This window comes from Hipposideros armiger, unplaced genomic scaffold (genome assembly GCF_001890085.2).
Source record: "Hipposideros armiger isolate ML-2016 unplaced genomic scaffold, ASM189008v1 scaffold_275, whole genome shotgun sequence".
NCBI lineage: Eukaryota > Metazoa > Chordata > Mammalia > Chiroptera > Hipposideridae > Hipposideros > Hipposideros armiger.
Window position 1 is genome coordinate 839,924 of NW_017731625.1, and position 18,576 is coordinate 858,499.

Genomic DNA, 18,576 nt, shown 5'->3' on the forward strand with positions numbered 1-18,576 from the left:
GCCAACTTGGGCCAGTGAAGCAACGTCCTCCACAACTAGACTGAAGAACAAAACAACAGCAACTTGTCTGTTCCTCTTCCCCAATTCCCCAGCGCGGTTCCCATCCCCCAATTCCCCAATAAAAATCTTTAAAAAAAAAAAGGCTAGGGTCAGCTGAGTGGCTCAGCTGGTTAAGAGCGTGAGCTCTGAGCAACAGGGTCACCGGTTCGATTCCCACATTAGCCAATGAGTTGCGCCCAAGCTGAGGTGCCACTGAGCTGCCGATGGGCAGCCAGGTGACTCAGTGGTGAGAGTGTGTGCTCTTAGCAACAAGGTTGGTTTCTGGTTCAACTCCCGCATGGGATGGTGGGCTATGCCCACCCGCAACTAAGATTGAACACAGCACCTTGAGCTGAGTGGCCGCAAGCTGCCGACGGGCAGCCAGATGGCAACTGGACTTGGAGCTGAGCTAGCTGCGCCCTCCACAACTAAGACTGAAGGACAACAACTTCCCCGTCCCCAATTCCCCAATAAAATCTTAAAAAAAAGAAAGAAAAGGTTAAAAATGGCAAACCTCAGTGTATTTTGCCACAATAAAACATAACCAAACAGATGTATATAGTAAGCTCTTAGAGTATCCTCTAAGAAAATCACTCAAAAAATTTAAGGTAAAAAAAGTATTAAAGGTACTGAACTGCTACTCTAGAAAATACTAATTTAATGCAAAAGAAACGATTAACAGGGTGATAAAGGAAAAAGACATATTACATATTGTGAAACGGCAGAGGACAACCCGAGCATATCAGTAATAATATGAATGGATTGAGGAGGCAACCAGCCCTGCTGGGAGGGCGCCTTCCTGGAAGAAGGAGCAGGTGTGCAAAGGTCCTGGGGTAGGAATGAGCTGGGTGCTGCTAAAAGGAGCTGGGTGCTGCTAAATGAAAAAGGTTGAGCCTCCAGTCCCCTCCTGGCCTTCGGTCCAGCTTGTTGGGTAGGGCTTGTCTTACATCAGTGGCTGTGGGGAGCTGGGCTGGCCTGGAGGGAACAGGTCTCCAAGGAAGCTGAGAACCTCCTCAGCCATCTCCACAATCCTGAGGGAGGAGCAAATTAAACTCCACCCAAAGATGTCCCTCCCTGTCCCCAAGGGAGTACACACTGTGGATGGGTCCTTCAGGATGTGATGGGTGGCTGGCTGGAAATCCCTTCATTACTTGCAAAATGTCCTTTGCCAGGACCCTGGATTTTGCAAATAAATGTCACTAATGAAAGAGCTACCATTTAATGCAGTGGTTCTGCTCCTTCTGTGAACCTTGGCCACAGCAACTTCGGCAACTTTGGAGGGATTGCGAGGTAGGTGGCTGAACTGAGCCCCTGGAATGTGAGCTGGGCTGCGTTTTCTGGATGTTTTGTTGATTAGTTTATCTCAAGCCTGGCACACTGGAGGTGTCCAGTTGATTTTGGACGAATTAGTTTTTTGTTTTAAATCTTATGGTATTTAGAATGACAAAATAAAGACCCCCAATGACCGTTATGGGACTTTTAGCTCCATGAGACCATATCAGGTTCCTGACCTCTAAAACTGAGAATGTATTAGTTTTTTTAAAAGGTTTTATTGGGGAATTGGGGGAGAGGAACAGTGTTGGGGAATTGGGGAAGGGGAACAGCCAAGTTGCTGCTCTTCAATCTTAGTTGTGGAGGGCGCAGCTAGCTCAGCTCCAAGTCCAGTTGCCATCTGGCTGCCCGTCGGCAGCTTGCGGCCACTCAGCTCAAGATGCTGTGTTAAATTTTAGTTGCAGGTGGGCGTAGCCACCATCCCATGCGGGAGTCGAACCAGCAGCCTTGTTAAGAGCGCACGCTCTATCCACTGAGCCAACTGGGCAGCAGCTCAACTCAAGGTGCCAAGTTCAGTCTTAGTTGTGGGTGGGCGTAGCCCACCATGGAACAGGCAATCTTGTTACACCAGCTGAGCCATCCTGCCACTTGTTGGCAGCTCAGCGACAGTTCAGCTAGGGCACAGCGTCACTGGCCCATGTGGAATCAAACCAGCGGCCCTGTTGCTCAGAGCTCGTGCTCTTAAGCCAACTCTTAACCAACTGAGCCTCTTGGCAGGCCCGAGAATGTACTCAAGACAGTTTGTGGTGAGTGGTCCCAGTGGCCACAGGAGACCCATACACACTAGAACCCATTTTACCCAGAGTTGTTTCCCAGGGCCAGTATCTCAAGGGCCCAGGAGTCCTTCCTCACCTTGTGGAGAGGCCAGTCTAGCCACAGCAGAGGCAGTCCTGTGTGCAAGCCCACTGACTCCCCTCTCTTCTCGGGCTGCATTGAATGTCAAAGCCCCATGCATCTGGGGTTGGGGGACAATTAAGAAAATGGACAAAAACCACATGGTATGAGACCAAAACATCCAAGGTTTGACTCTGCGGGCCGGGCCCACGTGTTAAGCAGGAAAGCGTGGCCCCTATGGGGTGTGTGACTCCCAGGGCTCTACAGGCCGCTCCTATCTCCCACTCCTCACTCACCTTTAGGATCCACCCTGGAGGACTGGAGCCCAAAGGCCAAAAGCAAGCTGCTTCACTCCCTGGCCAAGCCCTACCTCTTGTGCCCCACTAAGTGCCCCAATTGCCATGCTGCGTCCTACAGCCCTGATTGTCCTGATGCCCATACCACCTATGTCAACAGCTCAGTTTGTGCAAAGGTGAGCGACCTGTCCAAGGCCACAGTCCAGGTGTCACTCCTGCAGGGACTGGGGAGACCTGGCCAATTGCCAGCCAGATATGTCTGGATGCCTTTTCCTGGGTGCCTAGTGAGGGGTCGAAAACCCCAGAGCCCAGGGCCCCTCACACTGGCTCTGCAGCTCTCACCAGGACCCCACCCCACACCAACCTAAACCCACATCCGCAAAAACCACAAGACCACTAGACCGGCTGAGTTGGAGCCGGCTCCCCGACTCCAGCGGGCCACAGGTAGGCAGGGGCCCTTTCCCTGGCAGGGAGGGAACAAATGACAGGACATGAGTTCTAATCCAAACGCACTTCTCTTTATTCAAACCAGGGTCAAACTGGTCAGTGGGGATGCCCTGAAGCCACGTACGCAGGAGGTCGGCTGACAAGGCCTCCTCACCCTTGATGCCGGTTAGATGTAGGTGGACTCCCACGAGCCCACGGCGTGGCAGGCCTGGCACCGCCAGGCAGGTCAGTCGACAAAAGCAAGGAATAAACAAAAACAAACACACTCAGTAGATCGCTTCTTTAAGCTCCAGAATTTCTGGACCGAAGAGTCCCAACCCTCAGAGCCAGGAGTGCGGGGACCAAAAACGCCCCTCACTTCCACCAGTGCAGACGGAAACCCTGTTTTAAATTAAAAAATAAGCCAGTATACATCGTAGAAAATTTCTCTTAAAAATCTCACAATTTGTAAATGTATATTTTTTCTTTAACATAAAAGTTTACAATATACGGTAAAACAAAAGGCTCAGGAAAATAATTTCAAAAAAAAAGAGAAAAAAAAAGAAACCTGAAGTTTTGAATTAAAGCTGAAGACATTTTTTTTTAAACCCTGTTGTTGAACCAGTGACTTTTTTTTTTTATTGTGCTGATGGGTTAGAGAAAGAAATATATTTAAAAACTTCAGTCCAGACACCCACAGCCGTCTCCAAAAGCCTCGTGCCCGCCCCTCCCCCCAAGGTTGAATTGCGAATTTTTCTGCCAAGTTTGTGATTGTCACGAGTTCACAAGTTTCGAATCCTGGGTCTTGGCTGTCTCGCCGTCCGCCTGGCGCTGGCCGGCTATAGCGTCTGGAGCTGGCCGGCTAGCGTCGGTAGGGGTGGAATCCTTGCACGTTGTGGTTCTGCCCTCTTCCAAAGCCACTTCCGCCGGCAGGGGGCCCCCCCGAGCCCGGCACTGAGGGGCCCCCGTAGGAGGGGGGCTGCTGGCTGGGGTCTGAGAATCCCTGGCCAAAGCTGGACAAGTCCTGTCCATAACCTACAGGGAGAGAGTGTGGTGAGCAGGCTGGAGAGTGACTGCACGTACCACCGCCTACAGGACCCAGGGTTCCGCTCCCGCCTGGAGTCACGGACGGGGCTCCCAGAAGCATTTGTCTCCTGGAAAGCCTGCCCTGAAACCCCGGCAGGACCCTGTCTCCACAAGTTAAGAAAAGAGGGTCCAAGACCTTGAAGACCCTTGGTATGCCCAGTCTATCCTGTCTGATCTCGGCCATTCCCCACACATTTCTGTGGATTCAGGGTGGGGCCCTGGTGGCAGAGTCAAGGCCTAGAGAGGCCTTCGAGCTTGGGGATGCACATCACATGACCTGGCTCGGTGGACCTCAGGCTCCTAGAAAGTCTGTTCTCTAGTAGGCAATGCAGAGTGGGCTCAGGCACAGCAATTCAGGGTTTAAGGAAACATCTCACCAGCCCTGGCTTCCCTCCAGGATGCCTCCCCAGACCCCAGGCAGTCCTCCCTCCAAAGGTGACCCACCCTGGCAGCTTCCATAAAACCAAGTAGCTTGGGGCTGGGCAGTGACTGCATGCTAGGAGCGCTGGGCTTTGATGGCTCAAGTGATGTACCTGCAGAGCCTTCTGGACCTGGCAATCCCTCCTCTAAACAGGACCCTGCACTGCTGACCTTGGAGGGTATGGAGGTGCTCTGGAAAGGGGAGTGGCACCGTCCTCGCTCCCAGCCCACCCGGACCACACATTTGCATGAAGGCCGTCCCAGGGCCCCCTGAGGAGACAGAGCTCTTGGCCCTGTCCCAGAGGGCACCATGGGCCCACCCCCGCCCGGGACGGCAGAGGACACGATGTCCATGGCCCGGGTGCAGGCAGGTGGGGACCGTGGACGAGGAGGCGCCACCTACCTAGGCCACATCACTGCTCAGCCTGACCATAAGATTGTAAACAAAGTATGGGCCCGAAGCCCGCCGGGTCTTGAGAATAGGTACCCAGGCCTGGCGAGAGACGAGACCAGGGTGACTACCCCAGGGTGGCCCTGGTGGGCATGGGGCAAAAAGGGGACACGCTCACACTCAAGTATACTCCCACCCAGGGCGGCCAACACATCCTGTTTCAGGTGGGATCGAGAACCCACACAACCCCGTGAGTCCCCAAGGGAAATAGGAGTATGCAATATAGGGGTGCTGTGTGGGGCACCTGGTCAGCCAGTGGGGACCACATTTGACGGCAAGAGTGGCTCAATGTGCAGACACAGCCATCTTAAGTGAAACACAATTCAAGCTATGATGCGGGAAAGGGAGGCTGAAGCTCTCACAAGAGCCCTGGAGGCCCTGGCCCCTTGCAGCTGCCACCTGCGCAGTCGGCAGAGGAGGAACCCCAGTGTGGTGAGACCCTGGGCCATACTCCATCCTTACATAAGCATCCCCACTCGGCCACCACCTTGCAGATCCTGGCTCAGAAGCACCTACCCCACAGCCAGCTGCTTGGCTAAAGCCCAAAGCCAATGCCCAAGCCAGCACCTGCCATAGACCAGAGCCATGGTCGACAAGCCTGCTCATGCTCTGCCCTTGGAAAACCGAGGCACCTGATGGACAGGCCTGCCAGGGCCCCCAAGGCCTGACAGTGGTCGCAGCCCTTGGGCCACCATCTGCCTGGGGGCCCAGTCCCGGCCTTGGGGTCCCAAACCCACAGACCCAGGGACACCTGCTATGCAACCCATGCTTTCCTACAACTAACACACTGGCAAAGACCCCAGCAACCAAGATCCTGCTTGACCCCAGGTCATGTGAACACTCCAACAGCCCCACACCACGGGAAGGGGCATGGGGGGCAGGCCAGCCACCTGGCCCATAAAGGCTGCTGGTAAGTAGAGGCGCGGCCACTCACCGTACTGACTATAGGGGAAGTCTGGCTGTGCCGTCGGGGGCTTGCTCATGTCAGGGGCAGCCTGAGATGGAGGCGGCGGGAAGGCCAGAGGTGCTGCCCCTGGGGTGGCCGGTGGCGGGGGGACTCCTGGAGGGGCAAACTGATCTGGCGGTGGAGGAGGAGGCCCATAGCCAAAACCTGCAAACAGGACAGAAAGAACAGACACCATTCTCGCCTGCAGCCTAGCCACCAGGAGCTGCCTGGGGATTTCCCACAGGACGATCTGGAGCCACACGCTAGCCTGCCCAAGGCAATGACCAACATGCAAACTGGGCACAGTATGGCAGCGGGAAGCTATGCAGGCCCCGGGAGCTGCCTGCAGTGGTGTTGGCTAGAAACTGACGAAGTGGTCAGTGCTCTGGAAGGCTCCTTAACAAGATAGGAGGTGACTGTCCAACACAGCACAATCTGCATGCTCTGGGAAGACAAAGATCACGGCTACCTGTGCTGTCCTCTGGCTTGAGACACCCCATTTCTAGCTCTCATCTTGCCAGGAAGAAAATGAGATGTGATCTAGGCCAGGAGCGGACACACATTTTCTGTGAAGGGCCACACAGTCCTCATGTGGCTATGGTCCAGGCCACAGAACTGGCCAGGCCTCAGCCAGTGACCACTGAGCCTGCAAATGTGGCTAGTTCACACTGTGGCCCTCCCTGAGAGTGACACGCAGGGATCCCAAAGACATAGTAGGAAAAAGGTTGTAGGAATAGTATGTGGCCATGCTGGGTTAGGTGAGGGGTCCCTCTTCACTGTCAGAAACCCAGCTCCCAGTGTGTGGCCGCTCCCTTTTGTTCCGAGGAACACCCTAACCTTCCGGGTGAGCTGGCTGCTTGACGCCCAGATCTCCAAATACAATCAAAGCACAGACTAAAGTAAATCAAGACGTTAAGCCCCCTCAATTCTAATCTCAGATATTAGGTCCAGATGCCTGTCCTGAGGGATGACCGTGAGAAAAACGGGGTCTTTGTGTTGTGTCAACTCATGAAGCCACCCCACAGATGGAGTGCACTTCTGTTTGACAAGGGGGCCAAGGCCAACAGCTGTGCAGGCCACAGAGCTAGCCCATCTTTTTCCTCCAGTCAGAGGGACGGAGACAGGTAGCATCCAGCACAGAGCCTCACCACACACACAAGTGAGCGCCAGGCAGAGGCTGCAAAAATGCAGGTCAAGGTGTGCAACAAAGGCCCTGCCACAGCCCCTAGACTTACTGAACTGCGGGGGTGCGCCGTAGCCCTGTGGAAAGCCCTGTGGAGGGGGAAACCCTCCAGGAGGGGTGGACACGATGTAAGATGTGAATGGCGGGGGCGGTGGTGGGGCTCCTCTTCCCGCAGGGGGTGGTCCGTAGCCACCTGAAAAGCAGGGCACAGGGTACAGGACAGCATGGCACACACAGCCCCACCCACCCAGACCCAGGCCCCCACACTCTGGATTCCATTTCCTTACCAATTGCCTGTCCTGCTGGCACCCACATTCCTAAACCGGAAAACAAAGAGGGGGGTGGTGCTATGTCAGCTCAGCATCAGGACTGGGGGCTAAGCCATGCCCTCGTAGCACATGGCGGAGTACTCCCAGAGTCTCACTGGTGGACACAGGGAGGATGTCCCAGCCCCAAGGGACCTGCCAGAGGTGCCCCTGTAATATCTCAAGAACACTGGATATCAGCACAGGGCTTGCTGTCCCTATCCTTCCACAGAGGTGGCTCCCAAGAAAAGCCTTCGTGTCACATGGCCCCAGCTCTTCAACAGAACCAGCAGACTGGATAGAGGGGATGAAGACAGACCAAGAACTTGGGTACATGTGTGGGGCCTCAGGCCCGGATGGCTACAGGCCAAGCACAGGTCCTTCTCCTGTTGTTGGATGAGCATCTGATCTCAGTGAAGGTTTTCCTGCATCTGTGTTTTATTTTGCAATAAAATTCAGGTTTTAAAAAAGACAACTCTGGAGAAACCAGGGATAAAGCTTCAAGCTCGGTAGATGGCTCTGCAGGCTTGGGGGTAATGAGTGCCCTGGATGCCAAGAGCCCCACCCCTCCTCCTTTTGCCCCTTCTTGGATGCTGCCACTTCATTGGGTTTCCAATGCTGGTGGAGGCTTGCAGATCCTGCCCAGGGCCCCCAACCCTCCTGCCAGGCTGTGGATCACAGAGCTGACAGCCAAGCTGGCACCAGCCCACAGCCCGGGAAGCAGGGACAGACCCAAAGAACCGAAGAGGCAGAACTCTCCTTCCAACCGGGCGTAAACCCCACTCCTCCTAGAAGGCTATGGTCAGTCTTCCAGCCAGGAAGGCCACATCCACCCTCACTGTGGGCTGTCTACCACACGCTCGCCATCAAAGACATAGGTCAAAGTGATGGATGCCCAACCTGCCCCAGAAAAGGGAAAGGACTGCATGACAACGTGAGGCGTCTAATTGTTCACTCAGACCCACGTGTGTGAGGATGCCCACTGCAGCTCTGCTGGCCCCTATTTGCCCAAACTTTAGATGGGGACTCAGCTGGGGCCCCAAGCACATCAAAGGACACACAACCCTCAAGAAGGACCAGGTGACAACATGGAACCCAGAAACCCATCACTAGGTGGTGGGTCAGGAGCCTCACCTCTGCACTAAGTCTGGAGGAAGGGGTGCCGGTGGCCTTACCTTGCGGGCCATATCCTTGCTGCCACGTGGGTGGGGGCTGGCCTGCCCAGCCATTGGCAGCACTAGGAACGACACGGCTCCCCCACTGGCTGGCCCCTGGCTGGCCGGGTGCTTGGCTTTTGCTGTCCCGAGGCTCGGCCCGTTTAACTTCAACCTAGACAAACCGAACTCTGGTTCAGGGGGCCGCGAGGGTCCCGGGCCCCTTCCCTTTAGACACACCCTCAGGTAACTTACTACTACACTTAGCATCTTATTACGACTTAAAACTAAATACTTAACTATAAACCGTATTTAGGCTAGTAGCTGTTTTCCTTTAAAAATTTTTTTGTTGTTTATAATTATTTTATCTAAAAAATGTTTCTCAGGTACAACAGATGCAACCGTGACATGCTAAGCCCTATGCGCTGCAGAGCAGGGACCAAGGGCCAAGAACCCTTGAGCGTTTTGTGTGTGACAAGGGTCTCTCAGTTGAGTTAAAATGGCAGTGTCCTCCTTCAATGGCCTTGTAAACCTGGGGACAGAGATCAGGGCCGTTCCAAAAATTGCAGCCCTAGTCACAAGGCTCCCCGGGACTCCCAAGTGGCAGGAGCCAGCCACCGTTCACACCCAGGTGTAAGGGGACTTCCACTGGGAGCCACCCAAGACCTCTACAGAGCCCACCCACCCTGCCTGCGCCTTCAGCTCATACCTGAGAAACACAGTTGGTTTACTTAGGTTTATTTAAAATGTCTAAAGGAAGATAAAGACTTACCTTCCCCAGGCTAACGCTTAAAGAATCTCAATTAACTCAAAATAATGTCAGAGGGAATGGATGTGATAGTCTTACATTACATCTAACAAAAAGGTAAACAAACATGCAATAAAATGGACATTTGAATCAGTAAGCAATCTTCATACTGTGTTAGGTCAGCAGCCCAGGACCCTTCCTCTTTGGACCTGGCAGGAGCTACAGCAAGGGGAAGTGCCCGGACAGTGGGGAGTGGCTTGTCCTACTTATGCCATACACTGCCTCCTTCATGCAGCCTAAGGACAAAAAGATGCCCCAATTCCAGGGTTGCCTCAGCATTTGATAATCCTGACTTTTTCTTGTTTTCATAAATTTTAATGAGGAGACAATGAACCCACTGGGAGTCACCCTTGGGATCTGTCTGGTGAGTTAAGCATTATATATCAGAATTCCTTAAAATTCCTTCCTCTTAGGAAATAAACAGGAAGTAGGGCAGAGGCACAAAGACCCCCACCTTTCTGATGCCCCAAGGACGTTCCACGGATGGGAACCAAGTCCTCGGATTAAGGAGTCTTCACACACTCTCCTTAAGGGAATTTGGCTCCTGCTTACAAAGCAAAGCAGACCTTGTAATTAAAAAAATTCCTTTACCTTCTTCTTATGGGAACACGGATAGTCATTCTACTCTGATTTTAATTACAAATGGGACCTGAGCCCATTACACATGGAAATCCCCACTGAAGAGCTGGCGGGGTCCAGTGAAGGTTGGGCAACAGGAGCCAGAGTCCTGCAGACATGAGAAGCCACCTCAGTGTCCACTCTGAGCAGCCCAGACTCAGACAGCCTGCATCCCACAAAATGGGACTGGGGGCAGCCGCCCAGAGTGGGTGCCAATCTGTTCACTTAGCAGACCTTTCTGCCCCTGAAGCAGAACCACGCTTCTTCAAGTTTTAACCATCACAGGACTTTAAATTATTGAATGCAGGCTCCTTGCACCTTGTGCTCATAACTGGCATGCATCCTTAAAATCTGCACGCTGATTTTAAACTAGAGGCTTCAACGTCAGAGTGAGATGCATGTCTCCTGCTTAGTCAGGTTCAAATGGAATTCATTACACCTGCAACAAAACCTGAGCCCCCTAAGGGGAGAGCAAGGCTGCAGGCTGGCTGGGTGGTGGGACAGCCCTGGTGCGATACTCCCTCCAATGTCTCAATCAGAAGGGCTGGGCGTGCTGAGCCGGATGTGGAGCTGGTGGCATGCACCACCAGGGACTGCCACTGGGCAGGTTTTATAAGGGCCCAGATGGGAATCCTGCAAAAATGTGGACCCCAAAGGCTTCACTAGCCATAAGAAATCCCACACTGCAGAATTTCTATCAATTATTCATTTTACAGTTAACTTCGCCAACAGCTCAAAGGGCCTGGGACAATGAGTTAGGAGCCGCTTTCTGACAGTTACCTCCGTGGCAGCAACACAGTATGAAGATGAAACAACCAGAGGTCACTTGACTGCATGGAGTTAAGTACTACTGAGAGCATGTGGTTGGTACCGGAGTTTCACAGTAAGTGACCCAAGTTAAAACCACCAATCCTTCAGGATGTTTACATTTCTTTCAGTTTTACACAGAACCTCTTCTCAAAGGTTCACTGCCCACCATGGGTCAGATGAAACAATCAAAATACAGGACAGACATCTGAAGGAGTGGTCAGTGGAACCAAGCCTGAGGCAACCCACGATTTCACTTGGAGGCCCGCCCCACCCCCGCTTCCCTACAGAGCTGCCCTGCCACTGTAGGCCCAGGTCCCACCCCACAGCAGCCATTCGCCGGGCGCTTGTCTGTGAAGGAATTTTTGTTTCCAGTGAAATCCCTTAGTTGCCTGAGACTTGGTTTGGTCTGAAGGTAAAATAAAACTACCACTACACACTTTTTTGCCCATGATGTCGTGAAAATGCATGTTGACAGCCTGGTCCACTGATTGTTCGTCCTCGAAAGTAATAAATCCAAAACCTAGCCAACGACGAAGAGTGAATCAAGGTAGCAGGGTGTTGTGACACAAAACAGGATGATGAACAGTATTAGGGACGGACCGAGGGATCGACCCAGGGCTTCAGCGAAGCGAGTGAGGGAGGAGGCTGTGGGGCCACCAGGGTGACCCACTGAGGCAGGGAGAGCTCTGCAGGATGCCTGAGCCACAGCTCGGGCTGGGGTTCCACATGGAGACACTTGGGAACAACTGGGGCATCTCTTAGAAAGTGGCAACCCGAAAAGCACAGCGGCAAGGGCCATCAAACACGGCAGGACACCGTGCCGCACCGGTGCTAGAACATTCTGTGGAAGACAAGGGCAGGCAAGGAGCGGGTCAAGAGCTCCGCCTCGGTCACAAGTGTGCTGTGGGTGTGCTGCTGCTCCGCTGAAACCCAGGATTCTCCCCCTCGGCTTGCAATTTGCTTCACAGCCAGTGCTGACAGCAGCCATATACTGTCCTAGCGCGTTAACATACGTCTACCGCAGTTAGTGCCTCGCTAGGCTTATCCAACACTGTTGGGTAAGCCCAAGGAGTCCTGTCAAGGTCACATACGTATGTATACAGGTATCTATCTATACGTATCTACGTAATAAAATACACAAAGATACAGGCCACAGCGGGTTCCAGCAGGTCAACTCTGCTGTGAGCAGCAAGAGCAAGAGACACCATGTCATCAAAAAGAGAATTTTAAAGGGAAAAAAATTTAGCATTTCCCAAACACAAGTGGCAGTATAAACGAAGTTTGGTTGGTCTGGGTGAGCGTGAAGGCCCGGCTAACGTGGCGTGTCTGGTCCTCAGCCCATTGCACTGGCTCCCGGGCCCATCTGCTGTGAGCACAAAAGGATGCACACGGCAGACAGCTCCCAGAAGTCCCCGAAGAACAAAAGATGGGGAAGGGATGAGGGCCGAGAAGGGGCTAAAGATGGGTGTGGGGGGAGAAGGATAGTGCCACATGGCAGAGGTGCAGAGCCAGGGGCACATCTGTGCTGGAAGGGCAGGAGCAGCCATGCCCAGAGCCATGTGGGAATATTGTAGGCAAAACAGTGGTGGAAAAAGTATGGAAACGGGGAGAAGGCAGCTCAGAAAGTTGGGTGACAGACTGGCAGGGAAGACAGCTGGGATTAAGGAGCCTTCAGCCGAGTTCTCTCTACACACGCACGCACACAGAATCTACGCATGGCGTGAGAGAAGAAACAGAACCATGATGGCAAAACAGGAGAGGAGACAAAGCTGGAGCAGAAGGGACAGAGGAGAAAGGGGCGAAGTAAGGGTAGCAGCAGGCGAAGAGGGCTGGAGGTCAGGGGCTCCCTGGCTGGCAGACACGCAGAACCTGAAGCAGGGACACTGCCTTAAACTGAGGGAGGGAAGGAGGGAGTGAGAGAGGGAGGGAGAAAGAAAGGAGCGAGTGAGTTCAGAGCTCTCGTGAGAGGTTTCCGGAAAGTAAAGTAGGAGTGAGCTCTAGGGTGCCCGCTGACCAACCGCTGCTCTGGGCGTCGCTCCCACCCTCTGCTTGCCTAACACTCCAGAGGACTTGGGACACGCAGAGTCCGATGGCTGAAGACGGTGTGCGCCACACAGGAACACAGCCCAAGGGCCAAGCCCAAAGTGCTCTCCCCACCAGCCCGTCCTGCCTGCACCCACGGCCCCGGGCCCAGGCAAGGATAACAGGCAGTCTAGGGAGTGACCCAGGGAATCTAAGCAGCCCTTGGGGTCCCGTGTCCTGAGGCTTCACAAGATCGGAGGCAATGGTGAAACACAGCATGAGTGATGAATGCATATTACAAGTTAACATTTTCTCAGTGTGCAGGAGTGTCTGAAACCACAGGGTTCGCGCAGTCCGTTAGGGCACAAGAGGCGGTGACTCGTGATTAAGGAGCCCGGGGCGGGGCGCCTAGGGACGCATCTGTGTCAAGAGACGACATCACCACTGAGGAAGCGGCACAGAAACACACTGAAACTTCGTTTACACCCCACTGGAGCAAAGCCCGCTCCCTCCTCTGACTGCAGGATGGCCTGTACCTGTGTGATATAATTTAGCACCTGGAGAAAAGAAATCTAAAGAGAGATCGTTAATCACAAAAAACCACAGAAAGGAAAAACAACTAACTTACTTAACGTTACTGTATTTACTACAAAACACTTAAGTATGTTACTAAGCATGTACGGCTACGTTAAAATTAAGACTAACACTTAACAGCTTAATCAACATGAAGTGAGGAGACATTACTTAATCATGGAGTAAAGGGTGGAAGTTCAAATGGCAAACTATTCTCCAGCATGGCGGGCGCATGCTGCGGGCAGCCAGCCCCGCACTCTAGGGGCCTCTCTGCAGGGCAGGGGCTGCAGAGCCCAGACTGGGCCCAAAGCGGCTGATGAACCAAAACAGATGGGCAGGAACAAACAGCAACAGCCACAAAAAAAAGAAAAGAAAAGAAAAGAAAAAAAGGCACGGATATCAGCACCCGCTGTCCCAGCTCCAGCCCCAGGCGTGCAAGGTGGGGTCAGCTCAGGGGATCCTGGTAGGGACCATGGAGGAGGCCTTGCCCCTCCTCCCACCGGCCCCATTGACTGAGGAGAAAAAAGAAAAACAGGAAAAAAGGATGGGATGGATAAAGGAAGCTCCACGTTTGAGCTGAGCTGGGGTAGACCTGGCCTGATGACATGGAATGAGACATCTGACTGCAGTGGTGTGAGCTGAAAACAGCACATGGTTGCAACTGAGAAAGGTCATGGCACAAAAGAACCACAAGTCTTTCAGTGCACACCGAAAACCAGAAACCATGTTCAAATACATGTGAGGTTGTAAAAACTTCAAAAGAATGAGCCAAAAAAAAAAAAAAAAGCCAGTAACATCTGACCTTGGGAAGCACAGACAAGCTGGGGCTGCACAGGAAGAGCCTACATTTTAATCATTTGTCTGTCTCCAAATCACACTTTTCTGAGGAAATGCTTGCTACAACCACCACCTATTTGTGAGATAGTTTGCCATCTGATGGGGGGAACGGTCAAGGACAAACTCCATCTCTTTTACCTCGAGGCCTCTGCTTCTCTGCATCGTAGATCATGACCACTTCTGTGACCTGCAAGAGAGATGGCCGTTTGAGGACCCAGGTGCCACGAGCATCTCTGGCTATAACAAAACACCCTAGCCCAACGCCTGCTGGGAATGTCTCCAGCCTAGGGAGTCCTGAGGCAAAAGGCCAGCCCTCCTGGGGTGATGTCCGAGACACACGGGGTCAGGAGCTGGCCAAATGCTCCCTCTGTCCCCTGAGCTCACAGGGCAGGCGGCTGGACACCAGGGACCCAGGCCACCACTCCACAGGGTAGGTGAGAACGGGAGACCCAAAGGGTGCTGTCCCATTCAGATGCCAGGACGGAATGACTCAGAGCGCTAGTGCTCCCTTGGTCAGCATCCCCATTGTCCTACTGACCTGGCACATGCCCCAGCCCTCCCTGCCTGTTGTCCCTGGCTCACTAAGCACATCTCTCACTGTATACTTTGACACTCCTAAACCCTGGCCCACTCAGGTGCCATCCAAAAAACTGGCTGTAGCAGCACACAGGGCCACACCACTAACAGGACACTGTGAGCAGCAGGAGCCTGGGGTGGCCCATGCGACAGCCCCATGCACTCTGGCTCCCAAGCCCCATCTTTTCCTCTGCTGGCCTCACTAGAACCAAGTTCCCTGTATGACCTTGATGAACTCTAACCTCCATGAGATTCTAAAGGATTGTAGCCTCTCCCAGAAAACAGAAGCACCCTTAGGAAAAAGTCTGTGTCACAGAGGAAATGCTGAGCAGGACACAGAGCCAGACCCAGGGACCCCCCCCTCCAGACAGTGGGGTCCGCACTGCTGGTCTAAGGACCTGGGAATGGTCCCTGCTCTAGAGCTCCTCCACCAGACCAGGCCCGCCCTACCTGTGATGGGCACTTCGTCTAGGGTCCCAGGGCAGGTGGACCTGATCTGGAATGTTCCCTCCTGTGATCAAGGACAGATGGCTGACTTCCCCCAAACACTGTCCAGTGCTTTAGACCACGGTAGTCACAACCAACCGGAAGGCCTCCCGGTGGCTGGCCTGGTGAGTTTCCTCTGCCTGGAAAAACTGTGACTACACTCCTGGGTGGTATGTGACCATGAAAGGGAAGGATGGGGCTCTGGTTTGTTCTGTTTGGAGGGGGGCGGGGATACAGGCCAAGAGGACAGAGCTGCCAAACTGAGCTTCCCTGTGGACACGTGGCTTGCCACTCCCGCCCCAACTAGGCCAAGCTGAGCAGCTGCTGCCCAAAGCTGCTGGTGTGGGAAGAACTTACCACTCCGAATTTCTTGAAGTATTCCCTGAGCTCTGTCTCACCACAATTGTGAGGAATTCCACCGACAAATATCTTATTTGATTTACTGTTATCGCTCCTGGGTCCTTTCTGCTGTTTTGAAAGGAAAAGCTGGTTAGTCCACGTGGGGAGCCCTCAGCACGCTCCTCAGAGTATGCGTCTCAGCACGGGCTCGGTGCCAGCTAAAGCCACCAAACACTCCAACAAAAGTACAGTGATTCCAAAGAGAACCCAAACCAGCCAGTCGTGTTCCCAGAGACCCAAGGAGACCGGGAAGAGCATTGCTGAAGCGCTTACTCAGCAGGCCGCAGTCCTGCGCTTAATTACTCTGAATCCCAACAGCTCCAGAACTTAAAAAAGCTCTCTCCATTGTGAAACTAAGGGTTTTAGCAGAGTGAGGAAGACACAACAAGGCGGATTCCAAAGTTAAGACTAGCAGAGACGAGGCTGATTTTCAGGTGCTGGCTTTCAAGCTGGTGACCAATGACGATAATGGAAAGTTCAGTAAAAGAAGAGTCACACCACTATTGGCCTCATCTCTCGCCTTCGCCAACCCCAATCACACTCTCTGTGGGACAACCTCACACCTTGGAGGGAAACGCTTGCCTACAGTTCGGCACTTGGAGACCAGACCCGGGGTGAACGCGTCCACCTGGCCTTGTCAGGTGGACCTGAAACTCGGCTCCCGCCCCTGCTGCCCCCTCCACTTCTAACACCCCTTCTTCTTTCTACCCAAGGAGCTCATGAATTAAGTCACCCCAACTATCCTGGATTAGCAAAGACTAAACTTCTGGGGGTAGGCAAGGGGTTCCCAGGTGTGTCTATTCTGTCTTAATAAAGCTGCTGAGAGACTACAGGACATTAACCAAACAGAATCTGAGCCCTGTTTGGAGTCCAGTCTGAAAGGCTGTGAAGGTTGCCTGTGAGACAATCCTGGGACGTGAGCATGGCTGACACAGGTGACATTGGGCGTTACTGCAGGCGTCATAGCTGTGGGGATGAGGGTTCCACAGGAGATTGGACTTTTAGAAGTATGCTCTAGAATTTAGGAGTGGTGATATACGCAACAGAGATGGAAATCAAGATAGATAACTTTGGCAAAATAGTAACAAATGATGGATCTAGGTGGTGCATTTAAGCGTTCATTGTACTACTCCTCTATTTTCCTATAATTCGAAAATTCCCCTAATAGAAAGTTGGAAAAATAAAAACGGTTTTAAGGGCCGGCTGAGTGGCTCAGCTGGTTAAGAGCGCGAGCTCTCAGCAACAGGGTCACCAGTTTGATTCCCACATGGGCCAGTGAGCTGCGTTGCCACTGAGCTGCCAACAGGATGCCTCAGCTGGTGAGAGCATGTGCTCCTAACAAGGTTGCTGGTTCAACTCCAGCATGCGATCGGGGGCTATGCCCCCCGCCGCCCCGCAACTAAGATTGAACACGGCACCTTGAGCTGAGCAGCTCTGAGCTGCCGACGGGCAGCTAGATGGCGACTGGACTTGGAGCTGAGCTAGCTGCGCCCTCCATAACTAAGATTGAAGGACAACAACTTGGCTGTTCCCCTTCCCCAACTCCCCAATAAAATCTTAAAACAAACAAACAAACCGGTTTCAAGGGCCTGAGGCCTGTCTGTCTGCAGCAGGTGGGATCCTGCTAGAAACGCAGGTTCTTAGGCCCCAGCCCAGACTTGCAGTTCAGACATGCGTGGTGGGGCCCGCACTCAGCATCTGAACTGCTTCAAGCCCACCTCTGTCCAGTAGGACTTTCTGCGAGGACAGGAGCATTCCAGGTGACAGTCTTCTGAGAACTGCTGGGTGGAGGAAGGGGAGGTGTGGGCGGTAGATGAGAGGACAGGCTTGCTCCAGCTGCCTAGCACCTGGGGCCATACATGGCTCAGAGGGAATCTCCAGGAGTCACCACACTGGCCCAGTATGTTGTTCAAGCAACCAGGCTCTTGGACTTGGCCGTGCCTGTGTGCCCTGGCGCCTGGATGGGGGTGGCCCGCAGAGCTGCACGAGCAGATGCCTGGGAGTCAGGACAACCAGACCACCAAGCAGTGGGGAGTAAAGGGAGAAGCTGCTCTCTTGCCCTCTCTCTCAGGCAGGCTGGGAGCAGTTGGGGCGGACAAAACGGAAGGCTCCAATGACAAACAGGTATGAGGTATCATTGTTTTTAAGATCGACAAACAAAAATATTCTCCTTGGCCACAAGATAAAAAACTTACAGCATTGGATAAATCTGAGCAATTCTTGGCTGCTCAAGCATGAAAGGGAACCACTTTTTGTCACTCTCAATGTTAATAAGCAAAACACCAGGTCAAAGGCACGTGTGTCCTTTAACTGGCTATGGAACAAACAAGGTTGCCCAGGCCGGCCCCTTACCCAGCCTTCCTTTGGCCGCGTCCTCTCCGGCTGCATCCCCCGAGGTGTGCATGGCTTTGGGTCGATCTGTAGGAAGTTTCAAATGAGCCAGTTGTGACTACGAGGCTATTTTCTCTAGAAAAGGTGTCAGTGACAGTAGCACAGCACACGCACACAGGCCCCAGTCAATTCACCCCGTCTCCGTATGCAACTCCAACATGCAGTTAAACACAGAGCCTTAATCCTTTCAAATCGATGCATAGAAGACCCTCTTTACCACCAACACCCATCAGTGCTCAGGGACAGCAGACTGAAGGGCAAGTGGGAAATAGCAAGGGAGCTCGATTGGAGGAGGACTCTTACATTTCGGCCGTCCAGTGTGTGTGGTCTGCTGGCCAGCACTGTGCCCACACAGTTGGGATCTTTAAATTTGACAAAGCCGAAGCCTCGAGACTGGTTGGTCGTCTTATCTTTCATAATCACGCAGTCGACGACCTCTCCATACTGGGAGAAGTAGCTGCGTAGAGTCTCTGCTCAGAGATTGGGACAAAAACACAAACACACACACCAGAGTGTTAGGCACAGTGTCGCAGCTGGCATGCACACACACACACACACACACACACACACACACACACACACAC

At 53.1% G+C, this 18,576-nt stretch overlaps 1 protein-coding gene across 7 annotated transcripts in view; it reads right to left on the minus strand.

The window, feature by feature from the left end:
* Positions 1-3,568: 3,568 nt before the first annotated feature.
* DAZAP1 (DAZ associated protein 1) overlaps positions 3,569-18,576 on the minus strand; it is a 24,401-nt gene continuing 9,393 nt past the window's right edge. For 2 of the 7 annotated variants that reach the window (XM_019657455.1, XM_019657451.1), the window contains exons 3-13: positions 18,296-18,462; positions 17,954-18,019; positions 15,560-15,670; positions 14,279-14,327; positions 11,146-11,228; positions 8,494-8,647; positions 7,301-7,330; positions 7,066-7,206; positions 5,819-5,995; positions 4,837-4,926; positions 3,876-3,962 (exon numbers count right to left, since the gene is read on the minus strand). In XM_019657455.1, the coding sequence (XP_019513000.1) occupies positions 4,847-4,926; positions 5,819-5,995; positions 7,066-7,206; positions 7,301-7,330; positions 8,494-8,647; positions 11,146-11,228; positions 14,279-14,327; positions 15,560-15,670; positions 17,954-18,019; positions 18,296-18,462 (1,058 nt within the window). In that variant the 3' untranslated portion in view covers positions 3,876-3,962; positions 4,837-4,846. Of the gene's footprint in view, positions 3,963-4,836; positions 4,927-5,818; positions 5,996-7,065; positions 7,207-7,300; positions 7,331-8,493; positions 8,648-11,145; positions 11,229-14,278; positions 14,328-15,559; positions 15,671-17,953; positions 18,020-18,295; positions 18,463-18,576 lie in introns of all 7 variants that reach the window. The other 5 variants (XM_019657454.1, XM_019657450.1, XM_019657453.1 and 2 more) reach the window with 3 other exon arrangements.